Source organism: Drosophila navojoa, chromosome 3 (genome assembly GCF_054131105.1).
Source record: "Drosophila navojoa isolate 15081-1374.11 chromosome 3, UAZ_NAV_1.0, whole genome shotgun sequence".
NCBI lineage: Eukaryota > Metazoa > Arthropoda > Insecta > Diptera > Drosophilidae > Drosophila > Drosophila navojoa.
Genome location: NC_142891.1, coordinates 8204016 through 8222303, shown reverse-complemented (window position 1 = coordinate 8222303; position 18288 = coordinate 8204016). Strand labels below are relative to the sequence as shown.

At 39.1% G+C, this 18288-nt stretch overlaps 5 protein-coding genes across 12 annotated transcripts; 2 read left to right on the top strand and 3 right to left on the bottom strand.

Moving 5' to 3' along the window:
- Positions 1-63: 63 nt before the first annotated feature.
- LOC115563596 (pancreatic triacylglycerol lipase) lies at positions 64-3065 on the bottom strand. 5 transcript variants are annotated; one of them, XM_030386864.2, is made up of 6 exons: positions 2912-3065; positions 1648-1682; positions 1268-1334; positions 798-1205; positions 349-735; positions 64-291 (listed from the first exon to the last, which is right to left on the bottom strand). In XM_030386864.2, exons 2-6 carry the CDS (start codon positions 1673-1675, stop codon positions 147-149), a joined length of 1035 nt encoding a protein of 344 aa, XP_030242724.1. In that variant the 5' UTR covers positions 1676-1682; positions 2912-3065; the 3' UTR covers positions 64-146. The 5 variants fall into 5 exon arrangements, with proteins under 5 accessions (XP_030242724.1, XP_089113051.1, XP_089113052.1 ...); XM_089256925.1 differs by having other exon boundaries at positions 2719-3043; XM_089256926.1 differs by having other exon boundaries at positions 2821-3043.
- A 721-nt stretch (positions 3066-3786) lies between these two features.
- Pp2A-29B (Protein phosphatase PP2A regulatory subunit A) lies at positions 3787-7306 on the bottom strand. Of its 2 annotated transcripts, none has more exons than XM_030386860.2 (7): positions 6983-7302; positions 6326-6479; positions 5768-6261; positions 5227-5706; positions 4856-5141; positions 4525-4797; positions 3787-3887 (listed from the first exon to the last, which is right to left on the bottom strand). In XM_030386860.2, exons 1-7 carry the CDS (start codon positions 7064-7066, stop codon positions 3883-3885), a joined length of 1776 nt encoding a protein of 591 aa, XP_030242720.1. In that variant the 5' UTR covers positions 7067-7302; the 3' UTR covers positions 3787-3882. The 2 variants fall into 2 exon arrangements, with proteins under 2 accessions (XP_030242720.1, XP_030242719.1); XM_030386859.2 differs by having other exon boundaries at positions 3844-4416; positions 6983-7306.
- Positions 7307-7423: 117 nt separating this feature from the next.
- Positions 7424-8271, bottom strand: CSN8 (COP9 signalosome subunit 8). Its single transcript, XM_030386868.2, has 4 exons — positions 8105-8271; positions 7988-8052; positions 7752-7930; positions 7424-7697 (listed from the first exon to the last, which is right to left on the bottom strand). The coding sequence occupies exons 1-4, from the start codon at positions 8168-8170 to the stop codon at positions 7453-7455; spliced, it is 555 nt and encodes a 184-aa protein (XP_030242728.1). The 5' UTR covers positions 8171-8271; the 3' UTR covers positions 7424-7452.
- A 21-nt stretch (positions 8272-8292) lies between these two features.
- On the top strand, positions 8293-9237 carry RpS13 (ribosomal protein S13). Its single transcript, XM_018098920.3, has 3 exons — positions 8293-8432; positions 8666-8793; positions 8863-9237. Exons 1-3 carry the CDS (start codon positions 8410-8412, stop codon positions 9165-9167), a joined length of 456 nt encoding a protein of 151 aa, XP_017954409.1. The 5' UTR covers positions 8293-8409; the 3' UTR covers positions 9168-9237.
- A 1041-nt stretch (positions 9238-10278) lies between these two features.
- LOC115563581 (putative multidrug resistance-associated protein lethal(2)03659) lies at positions 10279-17931 on the top strand. Of its 3 annotated transcripts, none has more exons than XM_089258682.1 (9): positions 10279-10458; positions 11667-11757; positions 11835-11920; positions 13381-13895; positions 13955-15576; positions 15633-16204; positions 16306-16571; positions 16636-17565; positions 17638-17931. In XM_089258682.1, exons 2-9 carry the CDS (start codon positions 11681-11683, stop codon positions 17677-17679), a joined length of 4110 nt encoding a protein of 1369 aa, XP_089114808.1. In that variant the 5' UTR covers positions 10279-10458; positions 11667-11680; the 3' UTR covers positions 17680-17931. The 3 variants fall into 3 exon arrangements, with proteins under 3 accessions (XP_089114808.1, XP_030242695.1, XP_089114809.1); XM_030386835.2 differs by having other exon boundaries at positions 11658-11757; XM_089258683.1 differs by lacking the exon at positions 10279-10458 and adding an exon at positions 11399-11417.
- Positions 17932-18288: the final 357 nt, after the last annotated feature.

The window sequence follows — 18288 nt, the reverse complement described above, 5'->3', positions numbered from 1 at the left end:
AAACTAAATCAGTACATTATATAAATGCTTAATATTAATATGAATAAAAAATAAAAGGTTCAATTAACAAAATTCTTCAACATATTTATTTTACACACTGTATGCTATCTGTAAATACATACATGAATATATACGATAAGCACATATCATTGCTCTACCTTTACAGGTACTGAAGCTTCATAAGTATTGTTATTGCCCAACAGCTCCTTGGGATCCACATAGATTATACCATCCTTGCCACGAGCATAGGGCGTCATGCCATTCGTTTGTAAGTAAAAATCGCCATGTATACTAAGGAAACAAATAATAAATTAGATATATAGCCTGAATATAATAGGTTTAGCTTACTTTGTGGGACAATTGTGACCCATGACAACAGGTTGCTCAGATTCAATAATTTTATTTAGTTTGAAATCATCCCAGCTTTTGGCTGCAACCGCATCGAACTTGATTGGAAAACGATCCGAAACGCTCTCCGCCCAGAACCACCAACTGCGCCGATGACTAGACAAATCATTATCGCTGAGCATTTTATAATTGCGCTTCGGACAGCCTGGCTGCAAGGTCTTGCCACCGTTTGGCCAAAAGTCTGCGGTGCCCGTGCTGCTAGGTGCACCATATAGCCAGGCATCTGTGTGAATGACATCCACGAATTCCGCATCACTTTCGCTTAGATGTGCGGCTAGACCAGCGGTGAGGTAGAAGAGGGGAAAGGCAGGGTCCAATCCGGTAATTCTATTTAAATGAAACAAAAATGTTAATTATTATATAAGTATCCACCAAAGTCCAAAACAAACCTTTTAATTTTCAATACACCTTTGGATCGTCTAGTGATCTCACGGCCTATAATTCCAGCCATCTGGCCGCCCAGCGAGTGTCCAACAATATGAAATTTCTCTATGTCCAGGCCATGCTCGAACATGTCCAGCAGAACTTTAGCTAGTTCCGGTCCCAATTGCTTGGCATTGACGACCGCATCAAAGATATAATTGCCATCGGCCAGTTCTCCCCAATCCAGAACAATTAGATTTGTATCGTTGCGTTCCAGATAAGCCTCCGCAATCACATGTATACTTTCCACATCCGGATCCTCCAGATATCCATGCAAATACAATACAGTATTCTTGTTCAAATCTAGGTGCTCATCTTCTAGTAAACTTTTGGAGTCATGCAGATCATAGATATCGCTATCAGCTACGCTGGGTCTGACATAATTTAAAGTATGTTAGCTTAGTTGCTTAGAGTAAAGGTTAACTGAACGGCATACCCATAGTACAATATAAATTTGGCTGTCGTTAAGTCTGCCTTCGAGCTTTTGAGGCCACATAATAACCCTGAAAGAGTAGACCACAAAAGAGATAGAAGTAAAAATGTTTAATTACGTAAAACAAATGATGATGGGTGGGAAAGGTAAAAACGGTCAACGATAATAAAAATTTCACAATGCTCGCATAACATTTAAGATTATGGGTTTATCTACTGCGATATATGAATTATTAGTTGGGCCTATTTTCGCTTTTAAATGTGAGCTCCTAGATTCTTTGAAATAACATTATAAATGTTTCTTCATATTCAAGGAACAAAATGGTATGTTTTTTTTATTCAAATTAAAAGTTTCGGACTTGAAATACTTTTCAGCACACTTACTTGATTTATTTTTAATGGCTTTGTGCATATTTTTGCTGCAAAGAAAAGAATATTAATAGAACATAAACATCTAGATAACATAAATATTTACATTTCTAAAATGTGCTTTATTTATTATAAGAATTCGATTGTTAATTATAATATTTATTTCCGGAATATCTCTTAGGTCTGTCGACTACTTCCAGTCAACTGCGCTGATTAATAAATACTAAGCGAAAATCCATCACAAGAATCACATTGAATAAATCTAATTAAAGTGGGATTTGTGATAAGATAGCAAATACGGACAATAGTATACAGTAGACGCACACTTCGGCGGATGAGCATGACTCGTTTCATATTACAATTTCATAGTATAAGAGTTTGTAGAATATGAGGTCTTTGGTTCAAGGAAACTTCAGTAGCTTCGTCTAAGGTACTCTAACTATTCACGAAAGAGACAACAGCATGTAATTGGCTGGCTTCAATTGGATGTTGACAAATAGACCTTTCACTCTAGTTGGACTTTGGAAATACGAAACTATACATACATACATACATACATATGTATATACATACATACATATGTATAGTTGTTGATTTCAAAATCGCAGCCGACCAAACTGCACCAAACACTTGATTTACACTTGTAACGGTATTAGTAAGGCCATAAATTTTCTGGTGCCGTTAGAAAACACAAAAGAATAAGAAACTACTAGCTCTTCACATTACATTTATCACCAGCAGCTCCATAGAGACAAAAAAACACTCACTAACATCTGGCTAATCAGCGGAAGGGTCAGGTGGATGGAGACGGCGCTTAAGTTGCAATAAAACGCGCCACTTGAGCTCAAAGTGCGATAGCCGCCGTATATCCGTGTAGTTAATAAATAGACGGCGCTTGCTGGGGCCAAAAGAAGGCAGTAATATTTGTTATAAATAGATCTGTCACATGAACACGTTTGCCTGCAGCGTATACCGTAACATAAATTGAAGTGCTGTGGCCTTAATTGCACTTTCTGAATTAAATCATAACCGACATACATACATAGTTACATTTGCATACAAACACATACGCACACATACACTCACGTATCAGGCACTTTGATGGGTTTGTATAAAAATACGCGACGAATTAGAAAATTATTTATTGGCTTTCTCTTTAGTTACATGAGCACACATGCATACACATACGCTATTTACTGTAGTGTTTGCAAAACCATCAGTCAATATATTTGACATGTAATTTGAAATAAATATTAACCAAGCACTCCAAGAAACCTACGCGCAATGAATTTAAAATTCTTTTTGGACCGCACAACTTCATTAACCTGAGTCTGTGTGTACGTTAAGGTACAACGCGTCGCAACGCAATGACAAGCCCGACCGATCTGCGCTAGTAAACACACACTTGCTCTTTCGCTCTTCGTCTCTACACACACGTTCGTTCGCTTGCTCTCTGCAAAAAGCAAACACTCTCAGCCACACACGCACACACATACAAATAGCTAAACGAGTATCATACAAAAACAACTTTGCCGTGGACTATCGAGTTGTGCAAACATCAGACAGACACAGCAAATAAATAAATAATTGTAGATAACTGTTATAAATCGGCGCTCAGTTTGCAATGCCCAATTACATTTTAAAAGCTAAATGAGAACCTTTAAATAAACAATAACCAGTATAGTGGCAGACTTGTGCCGAATATACGGCACAAATGCGCGACACACGACTCGATTTCGAAACGATATTCCTGTTTTAGCTTATGAACGCAATGTATCGAATATACACACATGAGATGTTTTGAAATTAAGAGTATATCAGGTTATATTTTCTTTTACAATAAATTTTATTTTGCATTCAGATGCGATTAACCAATACATTTTGTTTTCAAAGTCTACACAGGTTTTTTTGTTTTCTTTTTAATAATGAATTTGCTTATGTGTTATGTAGTTTATAAGTATGTAAGTAATATATTTTTTCATGTGTGGCGTTTTCAGTGGCTCGTTATCCTCCGTTTGCTCGATTGTTGCATTTTGAAAATGTTAAATATGTAGGCTTCGGGGGTCTTATTATGTTTCTTCGCTGCAGTTTGGCGTCTCCAGGTTCTACATAATTGATTGATCCATAGTTTGGTTTTTTAACTACAAGTTTCCGTTTTTAAGTGTTGCTACACAATAATTATATTTTTGTTGCCCGCGTGTGTGAAATACATACAATTTAAAAATAGAATAAAAAAAATTATAAAGTTGATTACGCTACGGTATTTGAAAAATAGCAATCCATAAAACATTCGAAATGTGGAACCGGGAAAGAAACAGAGAAGAATGAACATCAATTAGTATTTTGTTAATATTTGTTTGGATTCAATTAGTAGTAGTTCGTTTCTGTCGAGTAACGTAGACAATTTATACGATATGAACAAATTTGGAGACACTTGGAAACACGGTATGATGGGACTCAATGGACTTGCGTATTGTTATATACTAGTCTGGCCACACACAAACACAAGGTGTTCACACATGACATGATTCTGGTTTTGACTACTCATCCTCTAACATTCCGAAACACTTTTCAGCTGCTGCTGCGGCTGCGGCTGTTCCCCCCCAGCGTCAACATTGTTGTCATTTTTCTCGATATTAGCATTAAGCTCGAGCAGAACGCCAGGCTCAGCGGATGCTGCAGAGTTGGGCGGCGGCTCAACGACCAGCTTGGACGCCAAGGCGGCCTCAAGCTTAAAACCCATGCAAGGCGGCACCGCGGTTCTAAAGACATTCAGCTCCATTTCTAAGGGTTTGATATATAGATTATACTTGCAGTATATGCCAAAAACTTATATTGTCATTGTCGGGCCGTGTTTGTGGACTTTTCTCTGCGTCAATTACTCCTTCTTACCGGCTGCTATTCCAGCAATTGCCTGTGCAGCGAAATGCTTTACATCCACATCAGCATCAGCATTCAGTTTGTCCAACGTTGGCTTCACTTGCGCATCGATTACGCTCGCCTCCAGGAACGGGGAAATCTTCTGCAATGTCTTAGCCACATTGAAACGCACATTGGCAACTGGATCAGCGGCGAGCAGCAAAACAGTGGGCAGCAACAGTTTCGTGGTGATCTCTGTACCGCAAACCTCAGCCAAAACATTTAGACAGAAGAGACAGGTCATTCCTTAAAAGAATCGGTATTAATAAACGATAGATAATAACCTATTAAAGTGTTTGCTTACTGTGCAAATAGTTCTTGTTGCGCGACATAACTAATATCATTGGAATAATGGCCTGCTCGGCCCAGGGTGCACCAAACTGCTCGACCAGCTTCTTCATATTTAATGTGGCGGCCTCTCGAATGGCATATACATGGTCGTTCAGCCAACCCATGCAGAGGCCGCGCAGTTTCTGATCGAAGAACTCCTGGCCCAGTTGACCAGCTAGAGCGGGCATATACTCAATGATAGCGAGACGTACACGCCATTTGGAGTCCTCTGCAAGCTCCACGATGGCGGGGAGAAGGGACTGTTGAAAAAATTAAATGGTATAACAACATAAACAACATAAACAACATAAACTATCGAAATATTGTATGAGTTTAATAATTTACCTGCGATAACTGCTGAATACCGATGACATCATTGACGCAATCCAAATTTGAGATTATATTCAGGCGCACCTCGGGGCATTCGTCCTTCAGCTGAATGAGGAACAGTGGCAACAACTGCTCGACTGTTTGATACGCACCCAGCATCGGGCTTAGGCCCATTATGACAGAAGCGAGGGCTGACTTCACATGTGGATTGGGATCGCTGACCAAATCGCGTACGTATGGCAAAATGGAGCTCAAAATTATTTGCATCTGATTGGCCTTGTCCAGATTGGCGCAAAAGTCTTTGACTTTAGTGGCCACAGCGGCGCGCACCTCAGCCTCGGCATCCTTGAGCAGATATTGAAAAGCGGGCACTAAATCGACGCGTGTTATCTCGGGACCCACAGCCTTCTGTAGATCCACAAACTTCTCGGCAACCATATAGCGTACACGCCACGATGAATCGCTAGCACACTGACGCAGCGTAGGCAACACCAGCTGCAAAGAGTTTAGATATTAATAAGGTATATGAATATGAAATGGTAATTATTTCACTAACATGTTCAACATCGTCCTGTGGGAGCAATTGAGCAATGCTGACACATGCTTCGACGGCTAGCAGTCGCACCGAGTCCTGATCATCCTGCGCCAGTTGTACGAAATTCGGTATCAAGTCCGACTTGAGATATTCCGTTTCTACCACCTTAGCGAATTCGCCCAATTTATTGGCTGCGGCACGTCGCACCATTGGAGTTTCGTCCTGGCATAATTTCCGGAAATTTGCACGCAATTCGGCCTTCACGGGCTGTGTGACACGTGGATAGCACACGGAGAATAGACCGCAAGCCGACGTGCGCGAGGTAAACCAATCGCCAGACACCAAACGCTGCAATGTTGGCACCACATGTATCTCCAAATCTAGAGCACTGTGCTCCGCAGCGACAGTGCGCAGAGATTCAACTGCCTTGTCTCGCACAACTGTTTCCTCGACAGTGGCTAAGCTTTCCAACGGCGGCAGCAAATACATCGCATACTCGGGCCCACCCACAAGACCTGAAAGGTATACCATGCACAAATATTTATATATAAATTTGATAAGAATAAACTATTTCCATACTTGTGAAATTGCCCAATTGATCGGCCAATGCGAGCAGTACTTCATCTTCATCGTATATGGTCTCAGTTAAAAAAGGTATCAGTTCGGAACGTGTGCGTTCCTCGCCCAAAGCAAGGGCAATAGTCGATAGCTTTTTGATCGAATTCAAACGTAACTGCGAAAAGATGAAAAATAATTAAATTATTAATCAAAACAAAATAATATATGATAAGACATTCTCATATTGGCGTACCGAATAATAAATACTCTAGCATAGATATAACATATGCTATAATTACGATTAAATCTACTTAATTTTATAGTTTGAGGATCTTCAGTGTTTATTTTCTTAAAGCAGACAATCAGACAAATCGACAAATTGATGTTAATTAGAAATATACATTTGCTTATATATTCTATTAATTTCTACACCTACTTCACTCACATATCTCATAACAAAGTTATAAGCATTGCAAGCCTATAAGTGTAGCTGCAGCTATACACACAAACACATGTACATATACTCGCGCTCATACATACGAATTGCTATTCACATTTTAGTGCATAGATATGTATGTGTATGTGTGTGTATGTACATGGCTATGGTTATACATACATACCTATATTGTCACATTACAGCTAAGTATACATTTGTTTAATATTAACGTTATAACTAACCTGCACATCCTCATTTTTCAATTCGTCAATTAATACCGCAATGGGATAAAGAGAATCATCGACAGATTTGTCGCTTGCTGCCATTTTTCTTTTCTCACTCACACAGTAGTATAAAAAATCGGCCTCTTTTTAACTATTCAGCACAAAATACACTTGACGCCCAACACCGAATTTTCGAATTACTGTTATAATTAAATGCTTTCGCACACTATTGATTTTAATCTATTTGAAAATGTCCACAATTTAAAAAAGTTCTTTGATTGATTTTCCAGTGAAAATGCGATGTCGATTCCGTGCAAAAATTTTTTTTTGATTCTATGAAATGACACAACGAGACCGAACGATGCTACTCGATACTTTTTGCGTTAACAGCAACGTTTGCCCGGTAAACAGAATTACTCCCCCATTTAACAGACTGCTGGACGAGAAAATGCCGGAAAATAAAAATAATTGTATTTATATTTTCTTTTTTAATTTTCTAAAAACGAGACAAACTCTGTTAATTTCAACAACTGGTCATCGCTGGCAACACGAGGCGTAGGCTCTTTCATTTTCGGCAGCAGAATTTTCTTATCGCCATCCTGTTCTCGTGTCCAATCTGAGCAGGCGTTTTGCAGCTCCTCTGCTGTCATCTGCGCCATTTCCATCAGATTGTGCTCGTATATTGAAACGTAAGCCGTGGACGTCAGGTTGAAAAGCTCCTCGCGCTGCTTGACTATAATTGAAATATATTAATTATAAATTACATGATTAATTTGAATGTGCTTACTCAAAAGATCATCAATGATTGGCTTATTAGTCTCGGACCACTCGTATTTAATATGTTTAAAGAAATCTGCATAGTTGTTGTGCTGCAGTGCAAGATTCAATAGATTTAATTGAGCCAGTTCTTTGTTTTGTTCCTTTAGGTTATTAGCTATACGCATCCAAAGCAATTTCGCATTGGCTCTGTAAGCAAAAATTCATGAATAACACACAAGGCATTGGGTTTTTAGCTTCACGCACAATTTGTTTTGATATAGATAAATCGCCATCAGCTGGTGGTAAATTTCAACGCCCGGCGCTATGTTCTGTAAAATTACAATTAATATTGTTGCTTTACCATTTTATTTAAATAATCACCTCTAGCTCCTCATTTTGCAACCTATTGAGCTTATCATTGTATTTATCTTGCTGTATTTTATGCATTCTAAAAATTACTTTAAACTGATTTTAGAACAAATTTGCTAGAAGCAATCAGTCCATATACACATAACGAGTAACTAATTCGTTATTGTTTGCCATTCCCCTGTTATGTGTGGAGCAATTATGTCAACTTACAAAAATACCAATGCAACTCTGCATATATTTTGTAGAGCTCGTTTGTAGAGTGTTGTTCCACAAGTCTCCACTTTCTTTTCGGTGTAAAAAACTAAGCTAGTAACATCATGGGTCGTATGCACGCTCCTGGGTAGTTGATTTTTATATTGTTTAGAGACGTGTATTTTTGTAAAATGTGCTTGACTGACGCGCCAAAGGAAGCAAACATCATAGCAACATTGGGGCCGCAGATAATCCGCTAGTTATGATTCGATTTTAAGCCACCATGGCAAGCACATGTTGCAAATGAAATCGCGCTCTCTTCTTCTTCCGCCCATTTTGGCCATTCACAGGCAAAACTAACAAATACAATTTACTTTGCAGCAAGGGTATATCCCAATCAGCCCTTCCCTACAGACGCACAGTACCATCATGGCTGAAACTGAACGCTGAGGATGTTAAGGAGCAGATCAAGAAGCTTGGCAAGAAAGGCCTGACACCCTCGAAAATCGGTATGAATGTTGTATTTGTTTACGATTTGAGGTTATGTTAATATACATTTGATATTCATTCATTTTTAGGTATCATCCTGCGTGATTCCCATGGTGTGGCTCAGGTTCGCTTTGTCAATGGCAACAAGATTCTCCGCATCATGAAATCGGTGGGTCTCAAGCCCGACATCCCCGAGGATCTGTACCACATGATCAAGAAGGCTGTCGCCATCCGCAAGCATTTGGAACGCAATCGTAAGGATAAGGACGGTAAATTCCGTTTGATTTTGGTCGAGTCCAGAATTCACCGTCTGGCTCGCTACTACAAGACCAAGAGTGTGCTGCCCCCCAACTGGAAATACGAGTCCAGCACCGCCTCTGCTCTTGTTGCCTAAGTTTTCAATAATGTGAGTTCATACATTTTTAATGTACGTGAAGAACAGAAAAAAATAATAAAAACAAATTTTTCCAAAATGTACAAAAGTGTATCAATTGTAGGTAAGAATAAAAACTACATATTTTATATTAATGCTTGCTTCATATCTTTGGATGGGGTGGGCCTTTAGCTGGTTGCTAATAACAACATGTTTTACATACATTGTTAGGGGCAGATCTATTTACTTAAACAAGGACAAAATAATGTCGTTTAATAATTCATATTGATCTAATAATTTACTAAGTAAAAGGATAAATTTAACACACCAATATAATTCGTCGATTATAGTTGCTAAATAAGTACGATAAAATTTAATAAATTCAAAAGTATATTTGGTTGCTAAAGTAAACTACAATTTAGTGGTAAAACTAAAAAGGCACACAAAGTAAAAGGACTATTATTATTCAATTATACAAATAAATATATCATATGACAAATATAATTAATATCAAACTTATATATTAATAAACAAAAAATAAAAATTTTATCTAGATACATATACTGCCCAACTGAAGTCAAGAAGTTAGTTTAAATATAAGGTACTTTATTATTTTCAATGGTACATTATTATTGCTCTGGTACATTTTGTTGGTAACTAAGAAAACGGTACATTATCATCTACACATACTACTTACATACATATGTACATACGTACACAAATAAATAAAAGTGAATAAGTATTAGCTTTCTATATAAACTCATAAATAAAATATAATGTTTCAAAAATATTAATTTTCAACGAGAGTGAAAAATTTGTGAGCCTATCCATATGTACATACATACATACATATGTATGTGCTATGTCAATAATCCATAGGGCCGAATTAAGAAAATTGATTGCTGTTCGCTTTTAATATTATTAATTTCTCCAACAGCAGAGATACATATGTTCTACGAATGCTTTTCAATAGTCAATAACCAATAAACTTGTTGATTAATTCACTTTACATATGCGCATATGTAAGTGCATGTTGATATAGGTGTATGTAGATATGTAATGTACAGTATATGACATACATACATATCTCACACTGTGGCAAATTCAGTTGAAAAGAGCTCAATATGCCAGCTGTTTTTCAGTAGCATGCTGCCCTTTCAGGCGGACGGTTCGGCATTTTTTTTTTGTTGTTGTTGCGCGCTTGTGCTGTCCTACGTCATTCTTAATTGCTTTTCGTTTCTCACAACAACAAATAGAAAAGAATGATTTTTGAGTTTTATTGAACATTGTTTAAATAAAATCAAACAGAAACGTACGTATGTACATGCGATTTTTTCCGATTCGCATCAATCGAACAATTAAATTAATTTGAAATGTGCTATTATATACCTACATATTAATTTGTGTACTGCATTGTGAGATTAGATAATTTATACGGAACTGCAAAAAAGACCTTTATCTCGCACAACAATAGCTAATAGCGATTTGTGAATAAGCAAAGGAACTCAGTTTTCCGCTAACTGTTATTACGGATATAAGATAAGCGCGCCTACACAGGCATTCCTGTGTGTCTGTCCGTATGAGTGTGTATTAGTGCACGTATAAATAGAGGCATAAGGGAAGCGAAAACAAGAACCGCGTGTTCTTTTAAAATAAATATGTATGTACATGCTTCTGCAAACATGTACATACACTCATATATACAAGTGTATGCCTGTATGTGTCGGTGAATACTGCGGCACAGAGTGAGAATTGCGTTGGAGTTGAAGTTTGCAAATGTACTTTAGTGTATTTTTGTGTATTAAGTATCATAAATATTTATCACATTTGCCATTCTACGAACATGAATATATTTGTAAATATACACTTACCTCTTTTATTTAATTTTTTTTCGAAAATATGTATAAATACATACGTATACGTAGGCATGTTCGTGCATATAAATAGTTTTTTTTTTTAACCAACTTTCATTGTTAGTAAGATTGCAATGTTTACTACATTTGCCGGCATCAATCGTGTCAACCCATGCATATGTACATACATACATACATATGTATGAATCCACTTGTTTCCCTACAGACGATTTTGTGTATGTATGCGCGCCCACCAAGTGAAGTCATATTCAAATTTGACACACACACACGCAAATTCACATCTGCAAACACACATATTCTCACGCAGCCAGACATCTAATCGGGAGATTCGGGCGGGCTTTGCAGATAATTTGTTTATTTTATTTTAGATTTATTTATTGTGTGCTTAAGCAACAAAGTAAGATGCTTGTTTTCGCATAATTGTGTAAAATTATTGACCTCAAAAGCGTATAATACAAAAGCACACTCCCATTTAACTGTAATTAGACACGTATGTATGTGTGTGTAGAATGCTAAAAAATAGTTACGAGAGTGAGTGAATCAATCAATGCGATTGCAATAGTAATAAGCAATTTAAAAAAAAATCAATTTTTTTTTATTGTTTTTTTTTTTTTTTTTAATGTTTAATCTCAATCAGGTTTTTCAGCTTGAACGGTTAGAATGCAATCTATAAAAACTGCAGATTTGCCGGAAAACCCGCGAGAACATGCGAATTTTATTTCGGCAGCATGTTTTTGGTAAGTTACCTTTAATTTGAAGTTTATTACTATTATTTTTATATAAATATATGTATATTTATATATTGTTCCAACAGGTACACCATGCCCACCTTCCTGAAGGGACGCAAGAAAGTGCTCGAAACTGAGGATCTCTTTAAAGCTTTGAAGGAACACAAATCAGGTTAGTTTATTTACATTAGAACAATAAGAAAGAAAATTCAGTTCATTTTTGTATATATAGCATTTGAGTAAATATAAACAATGAAATTGTAGACTGTAACTTTAATAATAGAATTTATATTTCGTAAACATTTTTTTCTATGCACCCAATAATACTAATTAAACAAAATTATATTTGTAGCCTTAATATACTTTTTCCACGGGAATTGTTTGCACTAAGAGAATCTTTTTAACCAAAAATATATTCATAGCTTATGGGACAATTTTTTTATGCCAATTAAGCTATTACTAGCTAGACAGTTTTGTAATTTAATAAATATAATTTATACAGTCTACTGTGATTGTATTAAATAATAACATTTTATTTTATGAAGTGTAGACATTAATTTCTTATGTAATATGAAACGTGACTACATAATTTCATCATATTATGAAAACAGAAACAATTATCAGCTATCATTTACATATAATCAATCTTATCAATTAAACTGTGCATAAAAAATTGTCACATGATTGATATGTGACAAACATATACTTACATATTTATAAGTCATATTTATATTTATTTAAAACAATAAATTTCATTCAATGAATATTTGCGATAACTAGTCTATGAAAATATAATAATTAGTATAATATTAAAAAAAATTATATATATATTGTATATATATACATATGTGTATCATTTTTAAGCTTTTAACTGGATTATAAATACATATATATTTTAAATATATAGATTATATATGTATTATTAATTTTAAGTTCTTCCTGCTTACTTGCTCTAAAATTTTTAAATACTCTTATATTAAAAGTTAATATTTTTTTTTTTATATATATATATCAACATTAATCTAAAACTAAGACTAACTTAAGAATTAAACACTTCAGCTTTTATTTGTATATTTTGGAAATACCATATTTATATATATTTAGATATTAAAATTTTTTTATTTCTACTGCCTCATAAATATTGATAGATTTATTGCTCATAAAAAAATATTGCTTCAGAAACTCCTCTAGCTAAAGTAGGCCAGATAAATACAAACATACAGAAAGTTGAAAGCATTTAAGTCAAACAACAGTCAGCTCTATAACCGAGGCGTTCCTCTTTGAGAGCATTCAGTGTTGTCACTGTGTGGATCTGTAGACAGCGAAAATACGAATATAAAGAGAATTCCATTTAAAACAATCGCCAGCATTGCGTGATCTGAACTTATCAGGTCTTAAAAAACACCATGTAAAATCGGACGTTGACTGGCGAATTGTTTGTTTCAGATACAATTTGTAGCACTTTGCCGATGATAAGACTTGGCCTACAATGATTTAATAGGTTTATTTACAAACTTCGCAATGGGCGAAGTTTTCAGGGTGCAGTAGATTGCATCAGCCGGTATGATAGTCAATGAAAAGCAATATGTTTACAATGATAAAAATTTGTTATTATTTTAATTTTTGTTTCAGAAACCCTTGGCAATGAGTTGTGCGATGCCTGGGAGCGGGAGCTGCAGAAGAAGCAGGAGCCAAGTCTGCTGCGTGCCCTGTTGCGCGTCTTTGGCCTCCACTTTGGCATGCTCGGCCTGGTGCTGTTCATGCTGGAGCTGGGCCTGCGCACGGTACAGCCGCTGTGTCTGCTGAAGTTGATCTCGTATTACACCTACGACGCGGAGTCTAAAGAGAACGCCTATTACTATGCGGCGGGCGTGGTCGCGTGCAGCGCCCTGAATGTCATCATTATGCATCCCTATATGCTGGGCACAATGCATGTGGGCATGAAGATGCGCGTCGCCCTTTGCAGCATGATCTATCGGAAATCGTTGCGGCTAAGCAAGACGGCTCTGGGGGACACGACAGCCGGGCACATTGTGAATCTGATGTCGAACGATGTGGGGCGCCTGGATTTGGCGACAATATTTGTTCATTACCTGTGGGTGGGGCCGCTGCAAACGCTGTTCATCACGTACCTCATGTATTTGGAGGTAGATGTGGAATTTCACCAATATATGATTTATATAATACCATAGAAATTCCCTTTCAGATTGAAATCGCTGCCGTCTTTGGTGTGGCATTCATGCTGCTCTTCATACCCCTGCAGGCGTGGCTGGGCAAGAAGACGTCGGTGCTGCGGCTGCGTACAGCATTGCGTACAGATGAGCGTGTTAGGATGATGAATGAGATCATTGCTGGCATTCAGGTGATCAAGATGTATGCCTGGGAATTGCCCTTTGAGACCATGGTGGCATTCGCTCGCAAGAAGGAAATCAATGCTATACGACATGTCTCCTATATACGTGGCATTCTGCTATCCTTCATCGTATTCTTGACGCGCGTGTCCATCTTTCTGAGTCTGGTCGGCTACGTGCTCCTGGGCACATTCCTAACGCCCGAGGTGGCTTTTGTGATAACGGCTTACTATAATATATTGCGCACCACCATGACTGTGTTCTTTCCGCAAGGCATCTCCCAGATGGCCGAGGCATTGATTTCAGTCAAGCGCGTTCAAACCTTTATGCAGTACGAGGAGACAGATGTTGTGGACAAATCCTTGGAGGCGCCCCTCGTGTCGCCGGGTAGCAATCAGACGACAGTTCACTCCAAGCTAGAACAGGAGACAGAGGATGCCAAGGAGAAACTGCTGACGCCAACAAAACTTCCGCACATCAATGAGAATGCCGTGCTCTCCGAAGCGCAAATTTCCATCAATGCATTGAAGGCCAAGTGGGATATCAGCTCACCGGATTACACCCTCAATGGGGTCAATTTACGTGTTCAGCCGGGCACTATGCTCGGCATTGTGGGACGCACAGGTGCTGGCAAATCCAGCTTGATTCAGGCTATACTGGGAGAGCTGCGAGCGGAGTCGGGCGAGATCCGGGTGAATGGCACCTTCTCCTATGCATCCCAGGAGCCCTGGCTCTTCACTGGTACTGTGCGACAGAATATTCTGTTTGGCCAGGCCATGGACAGGCGTCGCTATGCGCAGGTGGTGAAGAACTGTGCGCTGGAGCGTGACTTTGAGCTGTTGCCGTATGGCGACAAGACGATTGTGGGTGAACGTGGTGCCTCGCTGTCGGGTGGACAGAAGGCGCGCATTAGCCTGGCCCGCGCTGTCTATCGTCAGACGGCCATCTATTTGCTGGACGATCCACTCAGCGCCGTCGATCCGCATGTGGCGCGTCATCTCTTCGAGAAATGCATGCGTGGCTTCTTACGGGATAGAATTGTAATCCTCGTCACCCACCAGCTGCAATTCCTGCAGCATGCGGATCAGATTGTCATTCTCGATAAGGGACAAGTGAGCGCTGTGGGCACATACGAATCGCTGCGCGAATCGGGTCTAGACTTTGCTGCAATGCTAGCGGATTCGTCGCGCGATGAGCATGGCAATGAGGAGCGCTCACGCTCCAGATCGGGCTCGGCCAGCGACAAGCGAAGGAACAGCGAGCAATCGCTTCTCTCGCTGGCCGATTCCTGTGTGGACGAGGCAACTGTTGCCCAAATGCACGTGCAGGAGTCACAGGAACAGGGACGCATCGGACTGGCCCTCTACAATAAGTACTTCAAGGCAGGCGGCGGCATCTTTGCGTTCATTGTCATGGCGAGCTTCTGTGTGCTCTCCCAGGTGATGGCCTCACTGGGCGACTATTTTCTGTCATATTGGTGAGTATTGAGATAATGCCGCAGCAATCAAATATTTAATCTCTTTGCATTCACAGGGTGGCCAAGAAGGGCAACGTGAGAGGCATGAATAACAACAGCACCCTCTTGTCTGATTCAGCTCCTTCGGGCGTTGCCAACGACACCATCACAATGGAGTCGGAACATGTTCTCGAATCTCGTCTCAGCAGTTGGCTCAACGAGTTGGGCTGGTCCGTGGACGCTGAGCGGCTGGATACCTATATATTCACACTGATTATCATTGCCACCATTACCGTCACCCTCGCCCGCTCGTTTCTGTTCTTCAATCTGGCCATGAAGGCATCCACGAAGCTGCACAATTTAATGTTTCGCGGCATCACACGTGCGGCCATGTATTTTTTCAATACGAACCCATCGGGTCGTATATTGAATCGCTTCTCCAAGGATATGGGTCAAGTGGATGAGATACTGCCAGCTGTGATGATGGATGTCATACAAATCTTTCTAGCACTCGGTGGCATTGTTATTGTCATCGCCATTGTGAATCCATTGTTTCTCATTCCCACCGTGGTGTTGGGCATTATTTTCTATCAGCTGCGCACGTTCTATCTGAAAACGTCACGGAATATTAAACGCTTGGAGGCCATTAGTAAGTAATTTGTTAATACAGTGAACTATTATCATCACACTGTACTGCAATTTATGTTTTATATTTTGTGAATCTCTATCTAATTAAATTTAATTTTGCAGCTCGCTCACCCATCTACTCGCACATGACTGCCTCGCTGACGGGCTTGTCCACCATTCGCGCCTTTGGAGCCCAGCGGGTGTTGATCAGCGAATTCGATAATCACCAGAATCTTCACAGCTCAGCCTTTTATATGTTCATTAGTACATCGCGTGCCTTCGGCTATTGGCTGGACTGTTTCTGTGTCATCTACATTGCCATTGTTACGCTCAGCTTTTTCATCTTTCCTCCCGCCAACGGCGGCGAAGTTGGTCTGGCCATAACGCAGGTACGTGGGATCAATATTATGTGCTCTGTAAACCAAACTAATTGGATTAAAACCTATTAACCAGGCCATGGGCATGACGGGCATGGTGCAGTGGGGCATGCGTCAATCGGCGGAGCTGGAGAACACAATGACCGCTGTGGAGCGTGTCGTCGAATACGAGGATATTGAACCGGAGGGCGCTTTGGAAGCACCGGCTGACAAGAAACCGCCTGCCAGCTGGCCCGAGCGCGGTCAGATTGCATTTGAAGATCTCAGCTTGCGCTATTTTCCCGATCCCAAATCAGAAAACGTGCTCAAGTCGCTTAACTTCGTTATCAAAGCGCGCGAGAAGGTGGGCATTGTGGGTCGGACAGGTGCTGGCAAATCGTCTTTGATTAATGCCCTGTTTCGTCTGTCGTACACCGATGGCTCCATTCTAATCGATAAACGGGACACCCAAGCAATGGGTCTGCATGACCTGCGCAGCAAGATATCGATTATACCCCAGGAGCCGGTTTTGTTCTCCGGCACAATGCGCTACAATCTGGATCCCTTTGATGAGTATAGCGATAGCAAGCTGTGGTCTTCCTTGGAAGAAGTGAAGCTAAAGGATGTTGTGGCTGAGCTCTCCAGCGGGCTGCTGAGCAAAATAACGGAGGGCGGCACGAACTTCAGCGTGGGCCAACGTCAATTGGTTTGCTTGGCGCGTGCCATTTTACGTGAGAATCGTATATTGGTCATGGACGAGGCCACCGCCAATGTGGACCCCCAAACGGATGCACTCATTCAGGCCACCATCAGGAATAAGTTCAAGGACTGTACTGTACTTACCATTGCCCACAGGCTGCACACGATCATGGATTCGGATAAGGTGCTCGTCATGGATGCTGGCCAAGTGGTTGAATTCGGGGCACCATATGAACTATTAACCAGTGCAGAGAGCAAGGTGTTCCACGACATGGTCAAGCAGACGGGTAAAGCAACTTACGACAATCTGCTCCAAGTGGCCAAAAAGGTATTTTTTTTATAATCTCTCGAATGTATATTCTGATTCAAATTTAAAATATTTATTTTAATTTATTTTTAGGCATTCGAGGCAGCACAGCAATCTCGCAGGTTATCGTCGTAAGATTCAAGATTCTTTGGTGTATTTCTTCAAGTGTAGGCCGGTCCTTCGATTGTAAATAAATTCATCCAATTCCAGTTTATAATACAATATTCCTAAACATTTTATGTGTACTTGTGTATGTGCCTATGCATTGAATTTTGAATTGTTAATGTTTATATATTTGTATATGTATGTTAAGTGTAAAACTGTAAGGAACAAAGTGCCTTCAATATAACAATAAACTACTTACCGATGTACTTATAAAAATAAAAATTTACCAAAATCAGAATTAAGACTTTGATTTATCTATAGAAAGAACATGAAGTAAGAGCACACAATCAACAAATTATTAAATAAACTTAAAAAAAAAAAAACTGTTGAAAATGCTAAAAAAAAACCTATGCACATACACATATATTTTAATACATATATTAATATATATATGTTTTAATATAGATAAATATAATTTTTTTGCATTACAAAAGTACTTTCCTTTTACTTTAATTTACTTACTAATTCAATTTTGAAATCACTTAATATATCTAAAATTATATTAACAAGGTCCACTCTAATGTTCACAGAATATATATGTAAATTTTGTAACTGTGTGGCAGCACTGTTAACTGTGCC